The 25,854-nt window shown below is 41.0% G+C and overlaps 1 protein-coding gene across 2 annotated transcripts in view; it reads right to left on the bottom strand.

The window, feature by feature from the left end:
- Positions 1-264: 264 nt before the first annotated feature.
- cadps2 (Ca++-dependent secretion activator 2) overlaps positions 265-25,854 on the bottom strand; it is a 289,837-nt gene continuing 264,247 nt past the window's right edge. For both annotated transcript variants that reach the window (XM_075469290.1, XM_075469289.1), the window contains 2 exons: positions 4,387-4,491; positions 265-3,493 (listed from right to left, as the gene is read on the bottom strand). In XM_075469290.1, coding sequence (XP_075325405.1) covers positions 3,326-3,493; positions 4,387-4,491 — 273 coding nt within the window. In that variant the 3' untranslated portion in view covers positions 265-3,325. The remainder of the gene's footprint in view (positions 3,494-4,386; positions 4,492-25,854) is intronic.

Raw genomic sequence — 25,854 nt, 5'->3', positions numbered from 1 at the left:
AAACAATTTTGTATGTAATACATCGGCTGATGGATTGGTTGGTGTATTGAGTGGCCACATAGCATAGTTCAAGATAGAATACATACATATTTTGTATTGCAAAAATTTTCACCTAACATAATGCAGGTGTGGAAAAATTCAACGAAAACTGAAAAATTAAAAATAAATGCATTCAGTTTCCATAGCAATGTGAAAAACTAATCTTCAGTTTGAGTTGAAATGCAAACAGAATGGAAAAAACACCCTACAAGTTGAAAACAGTGGTGCTTGAAAAACGTTTAATTATGACATTTGACACCTGAACAATACAGGTGCAATATAACACAAATATTCCCGAATTTAATTTTTGGGCTTGAGCTGCACAGACACTGAATGGGACAGTAAAAAAGATGGCAGGTTTTTGCACATACTCAATGAGAGGCCAACAATTTTACCACCAAAGAATTGACACAAGTGAATACAACAGCCGCAATGAGACACTTTATCCTTTCACTCTCGGTCAGATTATACACATTAATCAGATTACTAAAAAAAATCCAGACCTTTTCAGTTTGATGACACATCTCTGAGACCATTAGTAATGTTGGATGCAACATTTCCCTTTAGAACTCACTATTCTTATCACAATGAACATATATGACATTGGATCTACATCAAGATGTAGTCAGGCTTCTCAAGAATTTTCTTTTAAAGCACTCATACAGTGATATTTTTAAACCCTTCATGTAGTGTTTGTGTAGACCTGTGTAGAGTGTAGAGCTGCAGAAAGAAAACTAACACAGAAATGTTTTTTACCCCCATCTTTTCCTGACCGAGGCCACCAGTTTTCAAGTGACTGTGGGGACATTTTGGGGCAACAGAGTTAAGATTCAGAGGCTACAGCAAAGTAGTCAAAATGCATGAACTTGAAGTAACAAGAATTTGTCAGAAGAGTTTGACGATGCGAACACTTGACCCATTTTGATCCCAAGGCATCAAATACTGACATATGTTCAAAACTCTATGATGTTTATGAGATGCACGAGGTGGCCTCAATGTATTGAGCGTGGCCAACATAGAATCTAAGCTAAGTATCATTGGGTTGCTAGTAGTGTTATAAAGCGTAAAACAACAAACATATAACAATGAATAACTTATTTTTGATCACAGCAGTCAAAACCTTACATTTCTAAGGCTTTTGTCAAAAGTACGTATCTTCGATTGATTGTGTTGATTTTACTGTCAAGAAAATATATCAATGGCACAAAATGACATCAACCAGCGTATGGCTGCATTTGGTGGTGAACTGAGTTCAACTTTCTGCTTTGAAGAGAGCAAGACAATGTTGGTTTCTGCACGAGAAGACCAATTTCCAGTGTCTCGCCTCAATTTCCTGTTTGGATTACAGTCTGACATGTAAATATCAACACGCATGTACAGCAGCATCTGGGCAGAAAATCTGCTTTCTCTCACCTGATCGGGACCCTTATTCATGAAGAATGATCTTTTTACGGAACATATACAGTAAGGGTAAATGTAGTGGGATTTTGAATTCTTTTTTCTCTTAACAGAGAGAAACTATAGGTGCTTTTGAAAGATTTCCAATGTTCATTAGGGGATTTCAGTATCTGGAGGGCAAAACGTTTATGGTAAAATAGCTTCATGGGGCTATAACAAAAATAAAACATGTGGGAGTTTTAAAGTATTGAAAGAGGGAGTACAACATACAACAAAACAAAAAATCTCTTTGATGAAACAAAAGAAATTCAAATTTAGTCCAGCTTTTGGTTTTTATGCACATTATCGTAAGTAAAATTTACTCTACAAGTAAATTGCATGAATATATGTTGACAACTATGTCTGCTCATTTTCTCCAGCCCCTGGTTCAATTTCCATGTGATACTATTGAGCTTTCCTTTTTTTTTTTTTTAGTTTAGAGACAACGGTTCCAATCCACTGCGAGTTGAGTCTGACAACTGGTTTTGAAGGCTCACTGTTTAGCTAGATTCAGGCACCAAAACCACTTCAGCAACAAAGTGAGATAGGTTTAGGTACCTAAATTATTTGGTTAGGTTTAAGCAAATAATTATCATTGTTAAAATACACATTGCAAAATTACATCAAAGCGCACTCTGACAAAGTCCTGACAAAGAAACGGCACAATGTTTTGATTCATATTGGACAGTTCTGTTGTTTGTCTGATCATTGTAAGTCATGTCCAACATTATTTATACTTACTTTGTATTGTCTGAGTGAGTAATATCAGTATATGAAACATAACCAATCCCTTCATTAATCTCCACAGTCTGTGTTATGTTGAATTTAGCTTTATAATGCTCGTGTGATCATTTTATATGTTAAAAACTGTTTGCAGGGCTGAACAGTGGAGTTGTGGAGGGTGGAGAGGTGGTTAGCACTATCGCCTTACTACAACAAATTTCCCCATTTGCATCTGCATGTCTGGGTTCTCTCTGAGTACTCCAGCTTCCTCCCACAGTCCAAAAACATCCTTGTTAGGTTGATTGGCTATACTAAAAATTGAGCATGAGCACGTGTTGTTGTTAGTCTTATATGTCTCTGTGATGGACTGTCGAACTTCCCAAGATGTCACCTGCATGTTGCACGATGACAACTGGGATAAACTGACGCCTCCCCTCACGACCCTGAATAGGATAAAGTGGGTGTGAAAAATGATGAAAAACTTATTGCAGCTTTAGAGATCAAATGCACTGACAACAACTGTTCTGCTGATAACAGCATAACTTGTCCTGTTGTTGATGAGTTCCTTTTGTCTGCACATAATTCTAAGTTACAGACCAGGTTCCATTTTGCTCTGATTTAAATCTGAGTTAAGAATATATGCAAATATGAGTGGGGAAAAGTTTTTCTTTAAAAAAAAAAAAAAAAAAAACAGATAAAAAAAAGAACAAAAAAATGTTTTCACCATTTTACTGAATTTTTTCGTCACATATCACTGTTATAAACAACATAACACACTATGAAATAGCTATAGCTAAATCTTCTCTACAGCAGGCTATACTGAATTCTGCATCAGTTTTGTTTCAGGTACTATTTAATGTGACTGGTTCAAATGAAGCTCAACAACTGCATCTGTATTAACTAGGTAACATAAGGATAACCTATCATTTTGTAAAGAAGCAATGTATTTTCAGCATTTCTTTTATAAGATAATGATTGTTGACTTATACTTCAGCTTAGTGTGAACTACCAACATTAGCAAAGTAGAACAGTATCACACTGCAATGGAGGGTCCTCACATGTCAAGAGAGGGTGTTTATCAAGTAGTAACAACATGTGCAAAGGGAGGATGTTTGCATGTATGAGTTTAGTCATCCTCATCGCTGTCTCTCATGCTGATACCCTGGAGGCCATCGCCCGCTTTGACGGCTGTTGTAGCTTCCTCCACTGTCAGCCTGTTGTAGATGGTTTCATAGCTCTTGTTGTTGAGTGTGGCGTCCAGGACACCTTGCAGTCTGAAGTCACGGTAGGTCTTCTGATGAGGTGGAAGAGTGGGGATACGTAAAAAAGGAGAAGGGGCGACATAACAGAGAAATTCTTAGCAATGTAGAGAGCAGGAGAAGGCGGCTGCTGTTCGCCGGTTGAAAGGACAAAAGCTGGAAAAATTGAGGCTCAAGGACATTCAGTCTTTTATGTGTCAAACAAGGAAGGCATACTGAAGTGACTGAGTGGTTTCTACTTTCAGTCAGGAGCTATTATCATTCCTTTTCTCACTGCTTTCTAGTTAAACTAGCAAACTCTGAAAAGACAAAAGCAGTGTGAAACAGCGAAACACAATTGAGCAGTTTTCTCTTTCATGTCCCAAACGCTGCTGCCGTCAAGGACACTTCAGTCTGTTTGTTGTGTGTAATTTTTTTTCTTCTTTTCCTTCACTGTAAGTTGTGAATATGTTTTATTGAATAAAGTCACAATTCAGAGGAGCAATATAGTTACCTCAAAAAAGGTAACAAAAACCAAGAAGATTCAGGGTCTGAAGATGTAGGTCTGATGAGGTCTTTCTGTGTCCTGAGTTTGCATGTTGTCCCCGTGCCTTCACACTTCATATATATTTTTTTTAATTATTTTTTTGGGCACTTCATTTTTTGATAGGCTGGTTACTTGTTCAATATGTACCTTGCCTCTTTGCAATTTCAAGCCTAACAATCCTCCATAGGACAAAGCTTTTATAGCTAATGGATGGATGCAGGTAAGAATTTCGTGTGGCCGGTTTCAGGCCGATTCATTGTCCCTTTTTAGACAGTAAAGTAAGGAGACTTTGAATGAGGTAGAAAAAATGTACCACTGAATGGAAAATATTCTGAATTGTGAAAAATGGACATCTCTAAACTCAGTTAATTTTCTTTGTTAAACATTCTGGACTTTGTTTACCTTTACAATCTTGATGAGTGTTTTCAGCTGGTACATGTGAAGGTGGAGATCCAGTCTATCAGCAAGCCAAATACACACCAACTTCATTGAGCTTGTGTACCATTGCTGTAACAAGTAGAAACACACAAAAAGTAAAGGGTAACTTATCTGGAAGAGAAAACAATTGTAACTGTCAGCATCCATCACAGTTTACAGCTGGAAAGTTTGTTCAAAGCTTTGTTGGAATATTTGTAAGTACACAGTCACATGTAGTGATGAATTACCATCACCAGTATTTCAGGAGTTCTTTCTTTCAATATTACCTCCAGATGAATTGGTGGTTTGATCATTTTATTCTATAAGTTATTGTTCAAACTGCAACAAAAACAATCTGTTTTGACTTTCCTTATTCAGAAAGGGAAAGTATTCCTTCATTAGAGAAACTGATCAAGTAAACTGAGTGAAAATGAATGGACTCAATACAGAATTTAAATAACTGAGTTGTGTGATGAAGACAGGACATGCTGAGGTTTGTAGGCATGTCTCAGCTGTGTTATTCAGAGGAGGAAAGCATACAAATAAAACAGCACAGAATTTCGCCATTGCCATGAAAAAAACAAATCTGGGCCTGTCTATGTTCACTTCTTACAATTGCAATAGGTGAAAAGAACAATGAAAGCACTGCTGCCACTATCACTGCGAGCTAGGCACTTTGTATTTAACTGATAAATGTTTGTGTGAGACTGTGTGGGATGAAATGTAGCTATTGATACACCTTTCAAGTGGGAAGAAGCAAAGGCCATTTTTGATTAGGAACAACGTGGGAAAGAAACAATAGCTGGCTTTTAAAAAGAAACAAACACCCTGTTGCTGTTTTATCAGAATACAAGAAAGCAATATATTTTAATCCCACCTTGAGCTAATTAAAACTCTAATGTTTTATATTCTAATTAAAGGCTTTACAATAAATACTGAATAAAGAAAAAATGATAAGCGCACCACATAACATACAATTGATGAGATGTTTTAGAATATCTGAAATCTTGGTATGAATCCAGTAATGCACACAATCTCTGGTGGAATATTGCAGTTTGAAATCCCTGTACACTATGCCACACTTAAGTTCCGAGAATGCAGCGCAGTAGTGACGCTACTGTAGATAAATAAAATGTAGATAATAGCTGTAATATTAAGAAAAATCAAATGAAATGTTTTAATTTGCTAAACAAATTAATCTGAGTATCAGAGTACATTGTTAATCAAAGCATCCTTAAGTTTGTTCAGGTCACCACAAGCAAACACCCTAAGAAGCATGTTTAGACTCAGTGCTATTTTTCATTACACAGGTTCAAATATCCTTGTAAATAAAAATAAATATAAAAGATTTGATGTTAATAGAGTTACAGCTGTTTCTGAACAAGGACAGTAAATGGGTCTTATTCTAATATCTTTGCCCTCTGAGTTTGGATGATAGCTGACGGCGAGTTGTCTCACTTCAGTTGTGACGGTGACCCTTTACACAAGGTCAACTGATTTGCAGCATGAAAATGGCAAAACCCAAAGAGGGTACAACATTTACTTGTTCAAAGACACCGATTCACAGGAAAACTGGTGAATACTGCTCGTCAAGGGACAAGTTCAGGGCTCTGCTTTGAACTTCAGAGACGGTGGGAAAAAAACAAGAATCTGTCTTTTACTTGCAGAATACAAATTGCTGGTGAAATGCACACATTTGGTGGCTTTATTCAGTTATCAGACACAAGAATCCTCAAGGAAATTGCTCAATTATGACCCATATGGGTGCCAATGCCGAAGGCATTAGACACACATATTACTATTGTGTCGGACTCTTATTGTGAGAATGCTGTTAAGCAAGACTTTTGGTGTTTCTAACTTTTATAGTTTTTAAAATATTATGGTTTTTGTGCAAATTTTCCTCCCTTTAAAAGTAATGGTAAATCCTTTCAAATCATTAGAAAAGCTTCCTCCTCCTTCAAACGGAACTACTTCAGCATACTTTCAGCTAGAGACACCATTCAAACGTTAAAATGTTCCCAAGACATTCAGCTACTGAATAATGCAGCTTTTTTGAAAATATTTAGCAAATTTGGAACTATCACGGTTTAATAATCTTGTAAGATCCTTGATGATTTTCTGAATTTACAATGCATTCCAATGACACGGAATGTTCATATGAAGAGTGGAGGCTCCACCTGAGAGTGGAAGAATACAGAAAGATTCTTCCGAAAAAGTTTTTAACCTGTCACTGTTTCCAAAATCTTTAAGCCACAGAAATAATTTTAGCATTAAAACGTAGGAAAATTTGTCCTCTTTCAGCCAATGTAACTTTCATAGCCTTCAGGACTTTACATTTTGAATTAGAAGCCTCTAAATCACAGCAGTACCTTCCAACTGCCAATCCTTTTTGCATTTTTCTTCTCTTTTCTATACTTTTCTGCCTTCATCCAGAGCCAGCTCTTTTCAAAAATACCTTTCAGGCGTTTTGAAGCTTCAGCGAATAACATTCTACTAAATTTTCCCATTTTTCTGCATTGTTTCTCTTCTTTCTTAATTTTTTCACTTTTTGTTTAGCATTTTCTTCTCTTTTCTGCAGTTTTCTGCCCTCATCCAGCTCCAGGTCCTTTAAAAATCAAAGGACCTATGTTACGCAAATTACCTTTCAGACCCTTTGAAACTGGGGCAAATAATTGTCTGCAAAATTTTCAAATTTTTCTGTATTGTTTCTCCTCTTTCGGAATTTTTTCACTTTTTGTTTTGTTTTTTTCTTCTCTTTTCTGCAGTTTTCTGCCCTCATCCAGCTCCAGGTCCTTTAAAAATGACCTTTCAGACACTTTGAAACTTGGGCAAATAACTTTCTGCTAAATTTTCACTAATTTCAGCTTTTTTTTAGCATGGTCAGCTATCCCCATTCAGCTTATCAGCATTCTCACTGCTTTTTCGCAGAAACGGCTTTTTATGGGTGCAAAAGCCAAAGGCAGGGCACACATATTACTATTGTGCATACTTATTCCGCTTATTAAACTTTTCCCGTTTCCGTCATACATTTCCGACCGGCATAAAAAGCACATCGCAGCGTGCTCAAAAATCGGGAATAGTGTGCTATCATTTTTCTTTCTCATTATTCAAAAAAATTCTGGAAAAATGGGAAAAACTGTGAAATTTCACAATGGAGAAATGCATTGTACATTCTTATTATTATTATTATTATTATTATTATTATTATTATTAAGCATTTTTATTTGTTTTTACTTATTCTTCTCTTTATTTATTACCTGCTGTAAAGCACTTTGGTACATCGTAAGGATTGTCTGTAAAGGGCTGTAGAAATAAAGTACATTTACATTGAAATCCACAAAACGAGGTCAGAACGGACCTAATTTGGAGGCCTCATAACTCAGCCATACGGCATCTAGACAAATTTTACTTCAAAACGTAGGTATTTCTGTCCTCTTTCACCCAAAAACACCCTCATTGAGCCTGGCCTCAGATTTCTCACAAATCACCTCTGAGCGCAGTGAGCCACCACTCCAGCTCCATTATCAACAGGCCGACTCATCAAATCAATGTGAAAACTCATTTTAAAACTGCCATAAAAAACAAGCCATACATAGGAGCAGAATAAAAATTACACCGCTGGCTTCTGCCATCCCTTCCAGTGCTCACGGTTCAAGAATTATTCAGATACGACTTTTACTTTTTGAACAGCGACTGTTTGTTCGAGGCATACGCCTCAGTATTAAACTCCAAGGTTAAGGACACAGTGAGGGCACTTTTGTCAGTTGGCTCCTGTCTTTCTTACAAACGCAGCTGTCTCCCATAGCAACTAATTATGAGGCCAGAGCCAACATGGCTGCTCTGTTCTCTCACTACTTATGAGGGCAGAGCCAAGATGGCTGTCCCTTTATAACAGCTTTATGCCAGCCTGTGTTATGTGTGCTCCTAATACAATATACAATATTTAGTACATTAGTTGTACTTCCTGCGGCAGCTCAGGAAGCTCAACCTACCTAAGGAGCTGCTGATCCAGTTTTACACCGCCATTGTTCAGTCTGTTCTCTGTTCATCCATCACCGTTTGGTTCGGATCAACCACCAAACAGGAAAAAAACAGACTGCAACGGACAATAAGGTCTGCAGAGAAGATTATTGGTGTCAGCCTGCCCTCCATCCAGGATCTGTACCTGTCCAGAGTCAGGAAACGGGCAGGTTACATCTCTGCAGACCCATCACACCCTGGACACAAACTGTTTAAACTCCTCCCTTCTGCAAGGCGCTACAGAACTCTGTACGCCAAAACAACAAGACACAGGAACAGTTTCTTCCCTCAGGCTGTCTCTGTGTTAAACAGCTAAAACCGGACTTCAGTGTTTCATCCTTGCACCATGCACCAATTTGCACTTCTGATTTAATCTTGTTCTATGTCTATTTTTTTGTCTATTTTTTTGTAATTGTTGCACTAAAGAGAGTGAGGTGTAACCGGAGTCAAATTCCTCGTGTGTGTCCACATACCTGGCAATAAAAAGCGATTCTGATTCTGATTCTGATATAGCATGACAGCCTCTGTCTGTCAGGGGGCAGTAGCTGCAATGGAAACAGCACAGTCCCTCTCCATTAGAAATACAGGGGACTCCACAGAAACCACTCACAGCCTCCACATTAATGAGAACAGCCTCAAAGTTCTCTAACATCCACAATGTCTCTTAAACCTGGATAAATTCTACCTCAAAATTTAGCTATTTTTTATCTTCTTTCCATCTCTGTGCTGGATCTTATGGTTTTCTCTCAATCACCCCAAAACAGACAGCGCCATCACACACTGCCATCACTATCATCATAAACTAGCTCTGCTTCTCTCCTTTAAACTGATAGTGAGGGGTGTTTTTAAACTGCCATAAAACCTGTATTAGAGCCCTGCACTCCCGCGGGAGTCCCGCGGGACTCGCGGGACCCAACGCAAAGCAGTGCGGCGCGGGACACATTTTGAAAGCTCATTGCGGGCGCGGGCGGGAGGGGGAGAGCCCAGTGTGGGAGCGGTGATAAGCTGCAGTCCCACTAACTAAAAACGTGTTTAATATAAAAGCTATAATGAATCTCCTGCTGCTGAAAACAACTGAGAAGAAATAAAGCCTAACTAAAAGAAGTTCAAAAGCGCGATCCATCTCTCCTTTTATTCAGGAGATGCGCATTGCACAACGACGAGGGACAGGGCATGGTTAACCTACTTAAATAATAATTGGATTACATGTTACATTTTCAACATTCTGGGTTTAGAAAAGGTAGGGTAATTAATAACACATATTGTTTTCATTCCACTTGTTTGCATTTAAATCAATGTAACGTGAGCTGTAACGTGAGCTGTAGGCTTAGGCTCAAATCCACTCAAAGTAGGGGGCGGGGCTCCATCACGCTGTGTTTAAAATCATATTAACTAAAAATATATACTTTTACTTCCAAGAATGGAAATGTGAGGAGTAGCATATAACATATGTACAATGTATTATTCTTAATATTCACGGTAGATTTTGGTAGGTATGTTGGGTAGGCTTATTGCTGTAAAGCCTCAGCTGCTTGTGCCATCTAATGCGCTCCTGCACTATGTGCCCCACGTGAAGGATCAGACAGTGGTGTGCGCAGCTAAGATCATGTTTCTTTCCTCAAGCCAATGACAAGAACGTCCGTGAGAAGTAACGCGAATGTCTGAATCATGCGTATAATCAGTGTATATATTCAAATACAATACTGAAAGAGAAGCTAATGAGAAAATCCGCTGATGATGATGCAGGTGAGGAAGGTGAGCAGTTTAGTCCAGAGCTAATCCAGAGAAAATTCCTCCGTTCCATAGAAACTGGTCTTTACAGTGATGCGGTTAAGTTCCAGCTCAAGCCATATCTCAATAACCGTACTGTCACAGATGAGGTGCTAATTGAGCGAATCAGTGAAGCTGCAAACTTAGAACAAGAAAGACAGCAAAAACTGAGAAAAACAGCAATAAACAAGCCCCCAAAATTCAGTGAAGTGCAGGCAGAGGTGTATCCACCTGACACCTCAGTGGCAGCAGATGGCACAGTTACTAACCGTGAAGCAGCGGGGAAAGGCAAGAAAAGTCAGGGACTCAAGATGGAGGCAGACTCAATAGAAGCACTCAAGGCTGAGGTTCTAGAAATTAAAAAGTTGATGTTACAGACAGTGGAGGCCACAAAAGCCAGACCGACAGAGAAAATGTTTTCACCTAGCCGTAGTCGGCCCAGGGGTTGTAGGGCGTGTCAGGAAGCTCAGATAGGTGACTCCTGCAGACATTGCTTTAAGTGTGGACAAGAGGGGCATCTCTCCAGAGGATGTCGACGGACCAGAGAGCAGCAGGGAAACGAGACTGGGCTACCGAGCCGGGACCCTCGGTAGCCCATGAATCATCCAGTCTCATCATGCAGCAACCTGCCCCCCCTCCCACACTGCCTCAAATCTCATCAGTTAACTATCTCCCACCACGACGTAAGGAAAGACTCATCAAGTTGATTGCAAAGCGACACACTGTCTATTGTACACTGGATACGGTTCCAGTGGAAGCATTATGGGACTCAGGCGCTCAGGCGACCATCATTAATGAAGAATGGAGAAAACTGCACTTACCGCACAGCATGGTGCGACCTCTTAGTGAACTGTTAGGATCAGACGTTTTATTGGGAGTGGCAGCCAACCAGACTGAAATACCCTTCATGGGCTGGGTGGAGGTAGAGTTCAGATTAGGGAAAGACTCCGCCATGACAAAGCCACTTCTCGTACCTATTTTAGTGTCAAGTGACCCACGTGTAGCAGAAGAGCCCATAATTGGCTACAATGTGATAGAGGAAATAACAGGAGACGGTCGTCAGACAGAGACAATCAACACTGTGTGTCAGGCCTTCCGGATAACAGTCAAGACAGCACAAGCAGTGCTTCAGCTCATCCATGCCCCTATCGGTGAGGAAGATGTAGGAATTGCACACACAGGAAAAAGGACACTCACTTTAGGCGCTGAACAGGTCACCACAGTGTATGTTAACGTCAACACGGGAGCTCAGTATCATGGCCAAGACCTGCTTCTAGTCCCAAGTGAAGAACCTACATTGCCAGAGGGGGTAGTAATAGAGGAGGGTCTAGTCAGCATCCCCAGGAAAAGGTCAGGTTATGTGCCAGTCCCCATCGCCAACACAAACAAACACAGTGTAACCCTGACCCAGCGCACCGTTCTTGGTCACCTGCAAACAGTCAAGACTGCTTATGCGGCCAACGTTGAACAGATGAACAGAAGAGAGGGAGTGAAGCTACCAACAACACAGCATCAGCCACAGGTGAGGGCAACTAAAAAACAACAACCCGCCTGGTGGGACCCTCCGGTCGATCTTAGTCACTTAAACGAGGAACAGAGGAGGACTACCAAACAGCTGCTGAGAGAGGAGTGTCACGCGTTTGCGTACGACGATGACGACATCGGCTCAATCCCCTCATTGAAACTCCACATCACGCTGCATGACACCACTCCAGTAAGAAAAACATACATGGCAGTCCCAAAGCCACTGCACCAGGAGGTGAAGGAGTATATTCAGGACTTGTTGAATCGGGGCTGGATTGTTCCTTCACGTTCTCCGTATTCCTCACCAGTGGTGTGCGTGCGAAAGAAGGATGGGACTTTAAGACTGTGTTGTGACTACAGAGAACTGAACAAAAGGTCAGTCCCTGATCGCCACCCCATTCCCAGAATCCAAGATATGCTTGACACACTCACTGGCAGCTCCTGGTTCTCCGTACTGGACCAGGGGAAGGCCTATCACCAGAGGTTCCTGGATGAGGAGAGCCAGCCCCTGACTGCTTTCATAACCCCTTGGGGCCTGTACCAGTGGGTCCGAATCCCGTTTGGGTTGAGTGCGGCGCCCGCGGAATTCCAGAGGAACATGGAAGACTGTTTGCGTGGATTGAGAGATGTTATGTGTCAGCCGTATCTGGACGACAATTTGGTCCACAGCCCAAGCTTTGAGGACCACATCGAGCACCTGAGAACTGTTTTACAGAGATATCAGGAGCACGGGGTCAAACTCAGCCCCCGCAAGTGTGAAGTTTTGAAGAGGAAAGTGAGATTTCTGGGCCGATTGGTGTCTGGAGAAGGCTACAGTATGGATCCATCTGAAGTGGCCCCTGTCCAAGCCTTAAAGGAGAGAGCTGAGAAGAGTGATGGGATTCCTCTCATACTACCGAACATACATCCCAAACTTCTCCAGGATAGCACAGCCTCTCTACCAGCTACTTTCAACAGCACCTGATAAGATGAGCAGAGAGAAGATCAGGGCCACAACCAGGAAGAAAGGTAACCTCCCACCTAACACTCCTATACAGTGGACAGAGAACCACCAAAAGACATTGAACTCTCTCATAGACAAACTGATAGAGCCTCCCATCCTAGGGTACCCAGAGATGACACAACCATTCGTCCTCCACACCGACGCATCTCAGGAGGGATTGGGAGCAGTACTCTACCAGAGGCAGAACGGCAAAATGATAGTCATAGGCTATGGTTCTAGAACTCTAACACCACCTGAAAAGAACTATCACATGCACTCAGGGAAATTAGAGTTTTTAGCACTAAAATGGGCAATATGTGAACGTTTTCGAGATTATCTGTATCATGCTCCACACTTTGTAGTGTATACAGATAACAACCCCTTAACTTATATCCTTTCAACAGCTAAGCTTAATGCTACAGGTCATAGGTGGGTGGGTGAGCTGTCTGAGTTTGACTTCTCCATTAAGTATAGGCCGGGGAAGAGTAATGCAGATGCAGATGGCTTATCCCGCATGCCATTAGACATTAATGTGTTCATAACCCACTGTACAGAGGAGGTGGGTCAGGAAGTGTTTAGGGCAACAGTGCAGGGAGTCAGTGTGCAGAGAGACACCCCCCCGGTCTGGGTAGCCACAGTCCCCATAGGAACTCTAGACTTAGTGAGAGATGCGAGTGCACACCCGCAAACCAAGTCCCTGACACCAGAACAGATCCGAGACAGTCAAGAAAGAGATCCTGTCATAGGCCAAGTTCTGTATTACAAGAGAGAAAATCAGCACCCGTCCAGGAGAGCTCTTAAAGTGGAACCGCCGGACGTCAGAGTATTAATGAGACAGTGGGCAAAGTTGTATGTAAACGAGGATGGAATTCTCTATAGGAAAGCAGGAGATAAACAACAGCTTATCCTCCCAAAAGAGTACCGTCAAAGAGTGTTCCACGAGCTTCACAGAGAAATGGGACATCTTGGGGTCGAGAGGACTATGAACCTGATCCAAGATCAATTCTATTGGGCTCGTATGTACTCTGAAATAGAACACTTTGTCACCCAAGAGTGTGAGTGTCTCAAAGCAAAGCGACCTCACAAAGCAACCAGGGCTTCTGTAGGAGCCATAATTATTTTCTTTATATTTTTTGTTTTCATTATGGTACACTTTATGGTTATTGGTTCACTTTGATTTGTGTTTGTGTTTTTTTTTTATTGGTTATCATTGGACATGGGTGTGACACTGGGCGTGTGGTGGTGCGCAATTGGAAGCCTTTAATTAGCCCTACCTGGTACCTGTGCGCGAGGTCAGTTTGGCGTGGGGTGAGTACGGGGGAAGGCTATCCTTTTGTGTACCGCATCGCAACGCACCGCACCGCTCCTTTGTCTCAACGTTTTTGCTCTATCTTGCAATCGGAAATGACTATTGGAGTCATATTGGATGATATGGAGAGCAATAAACGAAAGAAACCGGAATGAGTGTGTGGACATTATATCATTGAGTGCGCGTAAGACAACCGATTTCCCCCTGCTTAGCCCACAGCGGCGCTTAACGAATTGGCGTTGGATTTAGCCGCAATAGCTCCCATGGCAACCATTGTCACAACACGGCCAGGTGAGCTAGTTTTCATTGACTTTTTACACTTAGAGACATGCAAACAGGGATTTGAGTACATTTTAATTGTGATTGATCATTTCACTGGTTTCGCCCAAGCCTACGCCACAAAAAACAAGTCCGCCAAGACTGTTGTTGACAAACTATTCAATGACTTTGCACTGCGCATTGGATTTCCAGAGAGAATCCACCATGACATGGGAAGAGAGTTTGAGAATCAGCTGATGGACCAACTACAGAAGAGCTGTGACGTGCGGGGGTCGCACACAACATGTTACCACCCCCAAGGCAACGGAAAGTGTGAACGATTTAATAGAACAATCTTATCAATGCTCCGTACCCTCACAAGTGAACAGAAGGCTGACTGGAAGAGCTCACTGACAAAACTGGTGCATGCGTACAACTGCACCCGCAGTGGGGTCACAGGGTTCTCTCCCTACTACTTGCTCTACGGAAGGTCACCTCGCTTACCAGTAGACCTGCTGTTCAACCTACAGCCCAGAGAGGCAAAAGAGACTTATATGGAATATGTACAGAACTGGCAAAACCGAATGCAGCAAGCCTATGAGATTGCATCCAAAACAGCAGCCCGAGAAGCTCTACGAGGCAAGAAAGGCTATGACAAAAGAGCACATGGAGCCGACCTACAACCTGGTGGACGGGTGCTTGTGCGTAAAATGTCAGAGAGGGTCGGCCCTGGTAAACTGCGATCCTACTGGGAAACTAAAGTGCATGTGGTGGTGAAGAGAAGGAGCAGTCACAGCCCGGTGTATGAAGTAGCACCAGAGGGAGGTGGTAAGAGTCGCATATTGCACAGAAATCTTCTACTCCCATGTGACAGTCTGCCCTTGGAGAATCCGGAACCCATCCCTGCAAAACAAGAGAGGAAAATGCAGACACGGACGAGAACAAGACAGCACCAAATCAACGAACCAGTGGAGGACTCTGAGAGCGAAAGCGGTGATGAAGTTGAGCTGGTGTGTCGTTTCCCATACGACCAAGAACCAAGTCAGAGAGCTGCAGACTTGAATCCAGAGGCAGAGCCATTTGCACCAGCTCTGACGGTGCAAGACAGAGCACCAGATCTGGAAGATGCAATGGTTGTGGAAGAGGATGCAGATTCAGATGACAGGAACATCACAGCTGATGGACATGGTGGGAATGACACTGTAGAGCCTGTGGAAAGTCTGCAAGAGTCGTTAGAAGAAGATGATGCAGACCCTCTGCCAGCGACCAGCTACACGCGGCGACACAGGCACCGTCCCCAAAGACTGACCTACGACTCCTTGGGTGAACCAACATGGGTGAAAGCGGGTGCAGAGAGCTTGCACGTTGGGAGAATGTCCTCAGCCTGTAACCCACTGGTCATGTGGCGACCGTGGGCATCACCAGACATTGAGATAATGGGTTGAACTCACAGTATACGAACATTACTCAAGTTCAGAGAAAACGGACGCTGAAAAGTAGAGTGGTGAAATGTTATGGACTGTGAAGAAGAGACAATTCCAGGAGAACAGATTGAACTGCTACTGTACAAACGAAGCGACTGGTAACAGACTAAAAGAACTGAGGCCGATATGAGTTCTGTTATATTTGAGAGTTGATCTGACTGGGGTCAAGAGTACAGCAACTGATCTTTAGTGGTATAGGTCTAAATGGGTCAGATACTTTGATAAATGGGTACTAAGGGAATTGAATGTCAGGTGCCACTTTAAACTAAGTAATACCATGTTTTCAGAGAGAAAGTTCAAGGTGTTGTGCAAAGGTACACTTTGGGTATCTGAAATGTCTGAGGACATTTATTATTGGAGGGGAGAGTGTGGCATACAGAGCCATAGTTAATTTGATTTCCCATTTTGGACAGCTCATGTTCAGGGTGGTGAAAATAGTCTGGGTGTTTTGTGATAAGATAGGAGATTAGTTTATTGTTGTTATTATTTAGTGTAAAATATGGTCATCAAGCAATCGGGATGCAGTGTCTAACCCTTACCAGCAGAGGGCTCGTTCGCTACACTGTGTGTTCAGGGACAAAGGGAAGTCTCGCGGGAATACGTTCCGCGAACGAGAACACACCTGTGAATGTGAAAGAAGCTGTGTGTGGCGAACGGGAATAAATAAGTTTACCTACTTTTGCTCTTTGCAGGTAAGAAGGGAGGGTTAGAAGGGTGTAATTGATGTGTGAATATGTTATGTGGTATTTTATAATCCCGGTTGGACTTAATGTGATTTTGTTTATAAACGTTACTTGTTCAGCGAACGTAATGTACTGAGGATGGATGGCCAGTGGTTAGTGTTGGTTGCCTAGCAACCTCGAGCGCCCGTTAAGCTGGAGAATCGTAGTCAATCTGCGTTGCTCATGTGTAGTTTATGATTTAAGAAATAAATAACTTAAAATAGATATATAATTAATTTGGTTAATATGACAATGTTTATGTGGTACTTTATAATCCCAGTTGGACTTTGTGATTTTGGTTATGAACGTTACTTGTTCAGCGAACGTAACGTATTGAGAATGGCTAGCCAGTGGTTAGTGTTGGTTGCCTAGCAACCTCGAGCGCCCGTTAAGCTGGAGAGGAATAGAAGTTGATCTTAAAAGCTTGCGCTGCTCATGTTTAGTTCATGGTTTAAGAAATAGATACATGATTAATTTGGTTAATATGACAATGTTTGGGAGACGTGATTGACTGACTGTGTATTTCAGAAATAAGTTGATATTGAATGTACTTGATGAAACTGGTTTTTGAATAGTGATGTAAAATACATAATTATTTGTTTTGATGTTGGTGCTGATGTTATTAGAGAACGAGAACACACCTGTGAATGTGAAAGAAGCTGTGTGTGGCGAACGGGAATAAATAAGTTTACCTACTTTTGCTCTTTGCAGAACAAAAATCATTACAACAAATTAAATGTGTAGTGGAGGCAGTCTTCACTCTGCACCACGCTACATATTTTGGTAGCAGATGCGTATTTGAATATATACTCTAACCTGTATTTTAAACAGGACCTTGATAGAAATGACATAACTGTCTTCGGCAGACCTTTCTGTTATTATCAGGTAAATTTTTTTTTTTACACTGTGATTTATAAATCAATTGAAACAGCTGTTTGTTCTAAGGGGGCACAACCTGTCCTCCTCTGTCCCTCCTTCTTTGTGGTTCCCTCACTCAGGACAGGACTTGGTGGGCTGTAGCTTGGCACCAATCAAAATTTCTTCAGAAATTTACTTGTATTCAGATCTACTATTCAAGCCAGAGGCAGCTTTAACTTCACACAATGACAAGATCTGTAATTCCCTTCTAATTTAAGAGATACAAATACTTCTAGGTCATTCTATGCATTTGAAATAAGCCAACCATGTCCTTAATAATTCAAAGGTCATGGTAGTATTTGATTTAATCTAAAGTGTAAGCAACCTTTGACTTCCTTCATGCTGGCTGTTAATTTTACTGAAAGTAGTAAGCTTATGTCTCATGTTGGGCAGAAACAATTCTTCGAGTTACTCTTCGAGTAACTCAATTACAAAAAATCCTCGAGGCAAACACTCTGCCCCGAAGCTTCGTTAAATTCCTATGACGTGCATTATGCTTCCTGCTCAGCGCAGGGATCATTGTTCCACACGGACTGTTTTGAGAAAGCACACCAGTGTTACACAGAGACATATAAAGAAAAAAAGAAAAATCTTTATATGTGTATGGTGTTGCAAATAGACATAATATACGTAGATGCCTCATAGACTGACGCTGCCTATTGACGTATCAGCGCGCCCTCCATCTTGGATGGGTCCCAAATGCCCCCACATTACATTTATTTCGACTGAGGAAGGTGTATATCCCCAACTACAATAATCATAACTCCCGAAATTTTTACCAGATTTTCACAAGGTTTAGTTTGTTACAAACAGCAGAGATTTAGTTATGATACAGGATGCTGTCACGCATCAAAAATACGTGCTTTCAAGCAGAAAGACTTTGTATTATGCTCTTTAACAAATGAGCATATGATGGGCGATGGCATATTGAGAAATGTATAAATTAATCAATTTTATATTTTAATAAAGAAACGAGTTTGATTGTTCATTTGAATTTATTTCTCTCTCTCACACACACACACACACACACACGCACCTCCACCCTCATCATCAGGTTTGAAGTGCTCACTACAGAGCTTTGACGACTCAGTCGCAAACAAAACCCTCCCGTCTTATGGCAACTTCTCAATGCCTCCTCAGGCCTGTATCCCTAGGAAACCTTCAAAATATGAAGAAAAAAAAAAAAACCAGCAAGACACAATGAGAGAGACTACCAGTCCCCGCTGTAATAACGTTGCACGTAAGTAATGTTAGTTACGATGGCATACGGTAAAGTAACCAAAATTATTGTTCAATCTTACTTGTGAAAGGTAATCCCACGCGATCTGGTATCAATACTGCACCAGTTATTGCAACCGTAAATTGCACAAAATACGGGCATAGTTGATCGCTATCCGTCAACTCCAATTGATTCAAGTGCTAGCCTAGAGTGAGGAGACCCACCCAATATGGCAGCGATGCTGGATTACGTTCCAGCACGCCATGAGGTGTCTACGTATATTATGTCTATGGTGTTCAATTCAATTCAATTCATTTTTATTTATATAGCGCCAAATACAACAAATGTCATCTCAAGGCACTTAGATAATAAAGTCTAATTCAAGCCAATTGGAATTCAATTAATTGTAATCATAATTATTCATAATCATCCAATTTGTTCATATAGAGATTTTTTTAGATTTTTTTTTTTGTGGTGTTACATTCGGAATTCAGTTGGCGCAATGGCGGAGAGCCAAGGGACCCTGGCACTAAATGGGTAAATTGGAATAAATGTGCTTAGTTTTGGAGCCAAGTTTTGAAGTTGGCATAAATACCTGTATGTTTTTTTGAGAAATAAAAGCCAGTTGCTTGATCATTTTACAGCCTCATCATTTCCATTAAGCATTTTTTTAATTGGTTGTTTAATAATGCAAAATTATTTTTTATATGATTACTGGATTAATCGATGGAATAATCCGTAGATTACTCGATTACTAAAAGATTCGATAGCTACAGCCCTAGTCTGATGGTTGAAAACATTTTATCGTAGATATATAATTATATATAAATCAAAACAATTAGAAAAATCCTAGAGGAAACAGTTCGGCATCTGAAATCAACAACTTGCACTCTGGACATAATACCATCCGACTTTTTAAAAACAGTTTTTACCTCAGTAGAAAGTGATCTCCTACAAATAGTTAACAGCTCACTGGCATCAGGCATTTTTCCCAAGTCACTAAAGACAGCTGCCATTAAGCCACTCCTAAAGAAGAGAACTCTAGACGCCTCTATGATGAACAACTACAGACCTGTCTCTAACCTCTCTTTTATATCCAAGATTATTGAGAAAGTTGTATTTAACCAGCTCAACGACTTTCTGAATGAAAGTGGAAGTCTTGATAACTTTCAATCAGGCTTCAGACGTCATCACAGCACTGAAACAGCTCTGGTCAAAGTGCTAAACGACATCAGGTTGAATACTGATTCTGGTAATGTTTCAGTTCTGGTTCTGTTGGACCTCAGCGCTGCGTTTGATACTGTAGATCACAGAATCCTGTTGCACAGGCTGGAACACTGGGTTGGACTTTCTGGAGCGGTCCTTAACTGGTTCAGGTCCTACTTAGAAGGCCGGAGTTATTTTGTTACAATTGGCAGCTATGAATCTGAGCGAGTGGCCATGACTTGTGGAGTCCCCCAGGGGTCAATTCTTGGACCTCTTCTGTTTAACTTGTATATGCTCCTTTTGGGTCAGATATTGCAGAACTTTAACATCAATTATCACAGTTATGCAGACGATACACAACTTGTGTCTCTGTCACCAGACGACTGCAGCCCAGCAGACGTACTGTGTCAGTGTCTGGAGGAAGTAAACACCTGGATGAGAGAGAATTTTCTACAATTAAATTAAGACAAAACTGAGATCATTCTGTTTGGTAGCAAAGAGAAGAGGGTCAGCGTAGGTAAATAGCTTGAGACTTGGGACCTTATAATCACTGACCAAGTTCGTAACCTCGGAGTGTTGATAGACGCAGATCTGACTTTCAGCAGCCACATCAAAGCTGTCACCAAGGCAGCTTTTTACCACCTCAGAAATATCAACAGAATTAAAGGTTTCCTCTCCCAAAAAGACCAGGATAAACTCATCCATGCATTCATCTCCAGTAGACTCGATTACTGTAATACTCTTTTAACTGGACTTCCCAAAAAGAGCATTAAACATCTGCAGCACGCTGCTGCTAGAGTTTTAACCAGGACTAAGAGATCTGAACACATCACACCAGTTTTAAAATCTTTACACTGGTTTCCAGTCAGTCCAGTCAGTCAGCCGTGGCTAGAGACGGTCGTCTAATAACCAGAAGGTTGGCGGTTCGATTCCCACTCTCGCCACTCAAAAAGGATTGGTGGAACTAATAGCTGGAGGGGTGTCAAGGGCTGAGGTGCCCTTGAGCAAGGCACCGTACCCCCATGCTCCCAGGGCGCTGAATGGCTGCCCACTGCTCCAGGTTGGCATCTGTCTCTGAGTGTGCGACCCTGTGCATGTGCATGTCAACAGGTGCCAACTAGAGCCCTGCCCTGCCCTGTGAAGCACTTTGAATTGTTTTGTACATGAAATGTGCTATACAAATAAATTTGATTTGATTTTTGATATAGATAGTAGATTTATATATACAATTTTTTGTCTTGTAAAAGTAATTATGTGCCAAACAGTTGAAACTCATCATAAATCCCACGAAATAGTACAACTATGCCACGTACTGACATAAATTGGTAGGCTATCTGTATTGTCCTTTTTCTTGTAAGGTATTAGATGTAGTAATATTATAGTAAATTTAGGCTTTCTGTAGCCAACAACAAACAACTTTTATCGGTTGGTTGTTTTGCTACTTTCAAGATCACTGATAAAACAAAACAAAAAAATACAAACATAATCATTAATTTTTCAACTTATTCACTAAAAACTGACGTGTTGCAGCATACAGTGTTTTTTTGGCTTTAGTGTCTTCTGTTGTTTTTTGTGAGTAGATGTCATGGAACATCTCTTTGGGTGCACAGACATTTGGGAAAGCCCCATTCATCCCTTGTTTGGTGTTTGTTTTTTAGTATACCAACTAGAGGATGCCCAAAAGATCCTGGTTGTATCTCTTAAATTTGGGTTTGGATAAGAGGTTTTGGGAGAGAGGTCTATGGTCGATAAGCATAGGAGTCATGGCTGGGGTAAAGGGCATGTGAATTAAGTATATACACTCACTTTTTTAGGTACACCTATGCAATTTCTTGTTAACACAAATAGCGAAGCAGCCAATTGCATGGCTGGAACTCAATACATTTAGGCATGTAGATGTGGTCAAGACAACTTGCTGAAGTTCAAACCGAGCATCAGGATGGGGAAGAAAGGGGATTTAAGTGACTTTGAACGTGGCATGGTTGTTGGTGACAGACAGGCTGGTCTGAGTATTTCTGAAACTGCTGATCTACTGGGATTTTCACGCCCAACCATCTCTAGGGTCAGAAAAAGAGAAAATATCCAGTGAGCAGCAGTTGTGTGGACGAAAATGTCTTGTCAGGCAAAAGGTCAGAGGAGAATGGGCAGACTGGTTCGAGATGATAGGAAGGCAACAGTAACTGAAATAACCATTCATTACAACCAAGGAGTGCAGAATACCATCTCTAAACGCACAACACATCGAACTTTGAAGAAGATGGGCTACAGCCGCAGAAGACCACACCGGGTGCCACTCCTGTCAGCTAACAACAGAAAACTGAGACTACAATTCGCACAGGCTCACCAAAATTGGACAATAGAAGATTGGAAAAACATTGCCTGGTCTGACGAGTCTTGATTTCAGATGGTAGGGTCAGAATTTGGCGCAAACAACATGAAAGCATGGATCCATCCAGCCTTGTATTAACTGTTCAGGCTGGTGGTGGTTGTGTTATAGTGTGGGGGATATTTTCTTGGCACACTTTGGGCCCCTAAATGCTGCAGCCTACCTGAGTATTGTTGCTGACCATGTCCATCCCTTTATGACCCCAGCATACCCATCTTCTGATGGCTACTTCCAGCAGGGTAATGCACCATGTCACAAAGCTCATATCATCTCAAACTGGTTTCTTGAACATGACAATGAGTTCACTGCACTCCAATGGCCTCCACAGTCACCAGATCTCAACCAAATAGAGCATTTTTGGGATGTGGTGGGACAGGAGATTCGCATCATAGATGTGCAGCTGACAAATCTGCAGCAACTGCGTGATGCTATCATGTCAATATCTCTGAAATATCTCTAAAATCTCTGAGGAATGTTTCCAACATCTTGTTGAAAGTATGCCACGAAGAATTAAGGCAGTCCTGAAGTCAAAAGGAGGTCCAACCTTTTACTAGCAAGGAGTACCTAATAAAGTGGCCGGTGAGTGTTTAGTCCTATTCTGGATATATATTCTGGATAGCTGTTAGTGCTAGGATTAGTATCGGGGTAGGGTTAAGGGACAGAAAATGTGTGATAACTAGGGGGAAGGGAGTTTTCTGAAACATTTACCGTCTCTATTTAACAATTAGAAACTAAGGATGTTGTCCTCTTCATTATATCTGGTTCCGATTTTTATGGAAAGGTTCTTTCGATACTTTGAATCTTTGGTTGATTATTTATTTATTTTTTATCCCCTTGTTTAATTGTGTAGTTTGTGTGGCAACAATGCACTTGTTACCAATACAAATAAATGACAGGCGACAGGCCTGTGTGAACATGCACATAAAAACAAAAAAACATGAAAATGTGTACAGCTGAGTGTTTTTTTCAAACATCTTTACCATAGCTATGACTGGTTCGTTATGTCCATCAATGCGAACCGTGTATTTAAAGAAGAGGCTCTGTAAATGAATTTGACTAGCCCGTTAAGTGACACAAATCAGGACTATTATACACTATAAACATTCATGTCAGGAGACCTGATGCAGGATTCGCTTCCTTTGTTTCAAACAAATTGCATGTTTAAATGTGTATATGATAGATACTGGAGGGCTTAGCTGAGACACTTTAAGACCCTGCTGTCACCTCCTCCTCAGTGCATGACTGGGGGCTTCTGAGATCTATTAGACTCAACACACCCCCAACATGCTCAATCAGCACAGTACTGCTCGAAGCCCACTTTGAACCCTCGGAGGAGCCAGTGGGAGGCAGAAATCCATTGCACTGTTGTGTGCTGCTAATGCGTACGAACATCTGATCTGCCATGTCTGAGACACTGCATTCACTAACAATGTTCAGCTGAGGCGTGTTTGACAACTTGTTGCTAGAATATTCTTATAAATCTAAATCTCCAGGTGGGGGCAAACATGAAGACAGGAGACAGTGAAGGATGTGGGGTTGGTTAGAAAGGGTTTTTGATTCCAACAGAGTGAGCCAAATGCTCTCAGTGTTTACTAAGTGATAAACAGGGCAACAGAAGCAGTCACTGTTCTCAAAATCAAAACAACCTGCTGCTACTGTGAAAGTGAAGAACAGCACAATAGAAACATCTGACTGCGAGTTTTATCTGAAAAAAAAAAATAAAAATCAGAGAAAATTTACTGTATAGCTTATGAACACATCAGGTACCAACAGCTCTTGTGATTTTGTCATTTTTTTTCAGAAACTGAATTCATAAAACAATCTATGTAAAAAAAAAATGTATGTATATGTTTTATATGTAAAAACCTCATATTCATGAAGAAAGAACACACGATGAGACCAGTGTGTCTCACTCAGACTTGAGACCAAGCACTCAGTAAGACTGAACTTTGAAGCCATGGCTAATGGTCACAAAACAGAATGGCTGCTCTGGTGTTGTTGGAAGGCCATATTGATAAGATTATATTCTGAATATTTCTTTATCTTAGTTAATTTTCATTCTGATTTTGTGGTGAATCTACAGTGACGGGGCTCTCAAGTTTTCAAGTTTGCTTGGAGTGAGATTCGGGCGGGGCAGGGGCCGGGCCGTGTGCGCAGGGGGGGTTCTTTCGTTTTTTCGGGGGGGAGTGTGATCCCTTGCAGTATCCCATTGCCATAAACTAGCTACTTAAAGAACAAAGAAATTGTTTTATTTATAACAAAATCACAAATCTTCACTTTTACACTAAATTCTGCTATATTTTAAAATAAATAGTTTTAGGTCTTAACAAACAAAACAACAGACAAATTGAATTGAGAAAAACAAACATAACCCCTTGAGCAGTCCCTCTCTGTGTGTGTTTGTTTATGAGTGTTGTAAGTGTTTGTGGCAGATTTTGATGCTTGATGACTGATATTGGGGGCTCCCATTTAAAGCACTGTGGCTCAATGTCAGCCATTTTCACAGTCATGATGGATGACAGAGTTCCATTCAGAGCCAACGTGTTCCTGGTCTTGGTTTTATTGAGCCCCACCATGGAAAAAACCCTCTCTGCATCAGCATTTCAGTGTGGCAGAACTAATACCAGTTTGGCAATTGTAGATAGCCTTGGGAATCTGCTCATACCAGTCACCTTTGGAAAAAATTAACCACGGAAGCCTAATTACACTCCTACATATTTTTCATTTTTCATTAAGTTTCTCATGTCAAAGGGTGTGTGCTGAATATTTAGGCCTACTACTCCAACGAACACTTTAATCGGCAGGTATTGGTCTTTTACAAAGAGTAGGAAAACTATAGTAACTAATAAAAGATTAAAATAAATGAAGATATGACCTGCTGATGATCCTGACGGTTCTCTTCCACCTCCAGCTCGTCTACAACTTCTGCACGCATTCAGAGCATAATAGGTTATGTCCGCTGTGCATTCATGGAACGTGTGCTTGCAGCTGAAAGCTATTTCAGACCTCACCCAGCAACAAGAAATTCTGTTTTCTGATTGGCTGAGAAATTCTATTTTGTGATTTGCCGATGGTTTGCTAAATCAAGACAGCTTGTACCAGAGCTATAGTTCTGAGCTGTAAGAGCGCACAGTAACCTGCCATTGACTCGTTTATAGTATAGGCCATTAGAATTTCTGTGTGACGAAGTTGATCATTTGTCAGCGTGAGAAATGGCATGTGTGGCGTGTGAACTAGTTGAAATGCATGTGTTTCACGCTCATTGCGTGAGACTTTAGAGCCCTGTACAGTGATTTTTGGCTCCAGATGTAAAAAGCCACAAAGAGGCAGTGATTTTCTTCAAAATAATGCATCTTTCTTTGTCATCGTTTGTGATTTGACTGTAGAAAAGCTTTAAATCTTTTGCAGTGTGTTTTTATTCACATGAATACAAAGTGTTGCTTGTTAGGAAAGCATACACGTTTTACAAAAAGAACCTATCCACACAAATTGTGGATTGATAAATAGCTAAAACATTTTTGTGTTCCAAATGAAAATAGTCACTTTGAATTTACAGCAGCTGTACCAGATCTTAATTGTGACAAGATGCCATTTTGATGAAAGCAGGGAAATACAGAGGCACATCATGGACTCTACTTATATAGCACGTTTCTAG

This window comes from Odontesthes bonariensis, chromosome 7 (genome assembly GCF_027942865.1).
Source record: "Odontesthes bonariensis isolate fOdoBon6 chromosome 7, fOdoBon6.hap1, whole genome shotgun sequence".
NCBI lineage: Eukaryota > Metazoa > Chordata > Actinopteri > Atheriniformes > Atherinopsidae > Odontesthes > Odontesthes bonariensis.
Note: the sequence above shows the minus strand (reverse complement) of the source record. Positions and strands in the feature narration are given on the sequence as shown.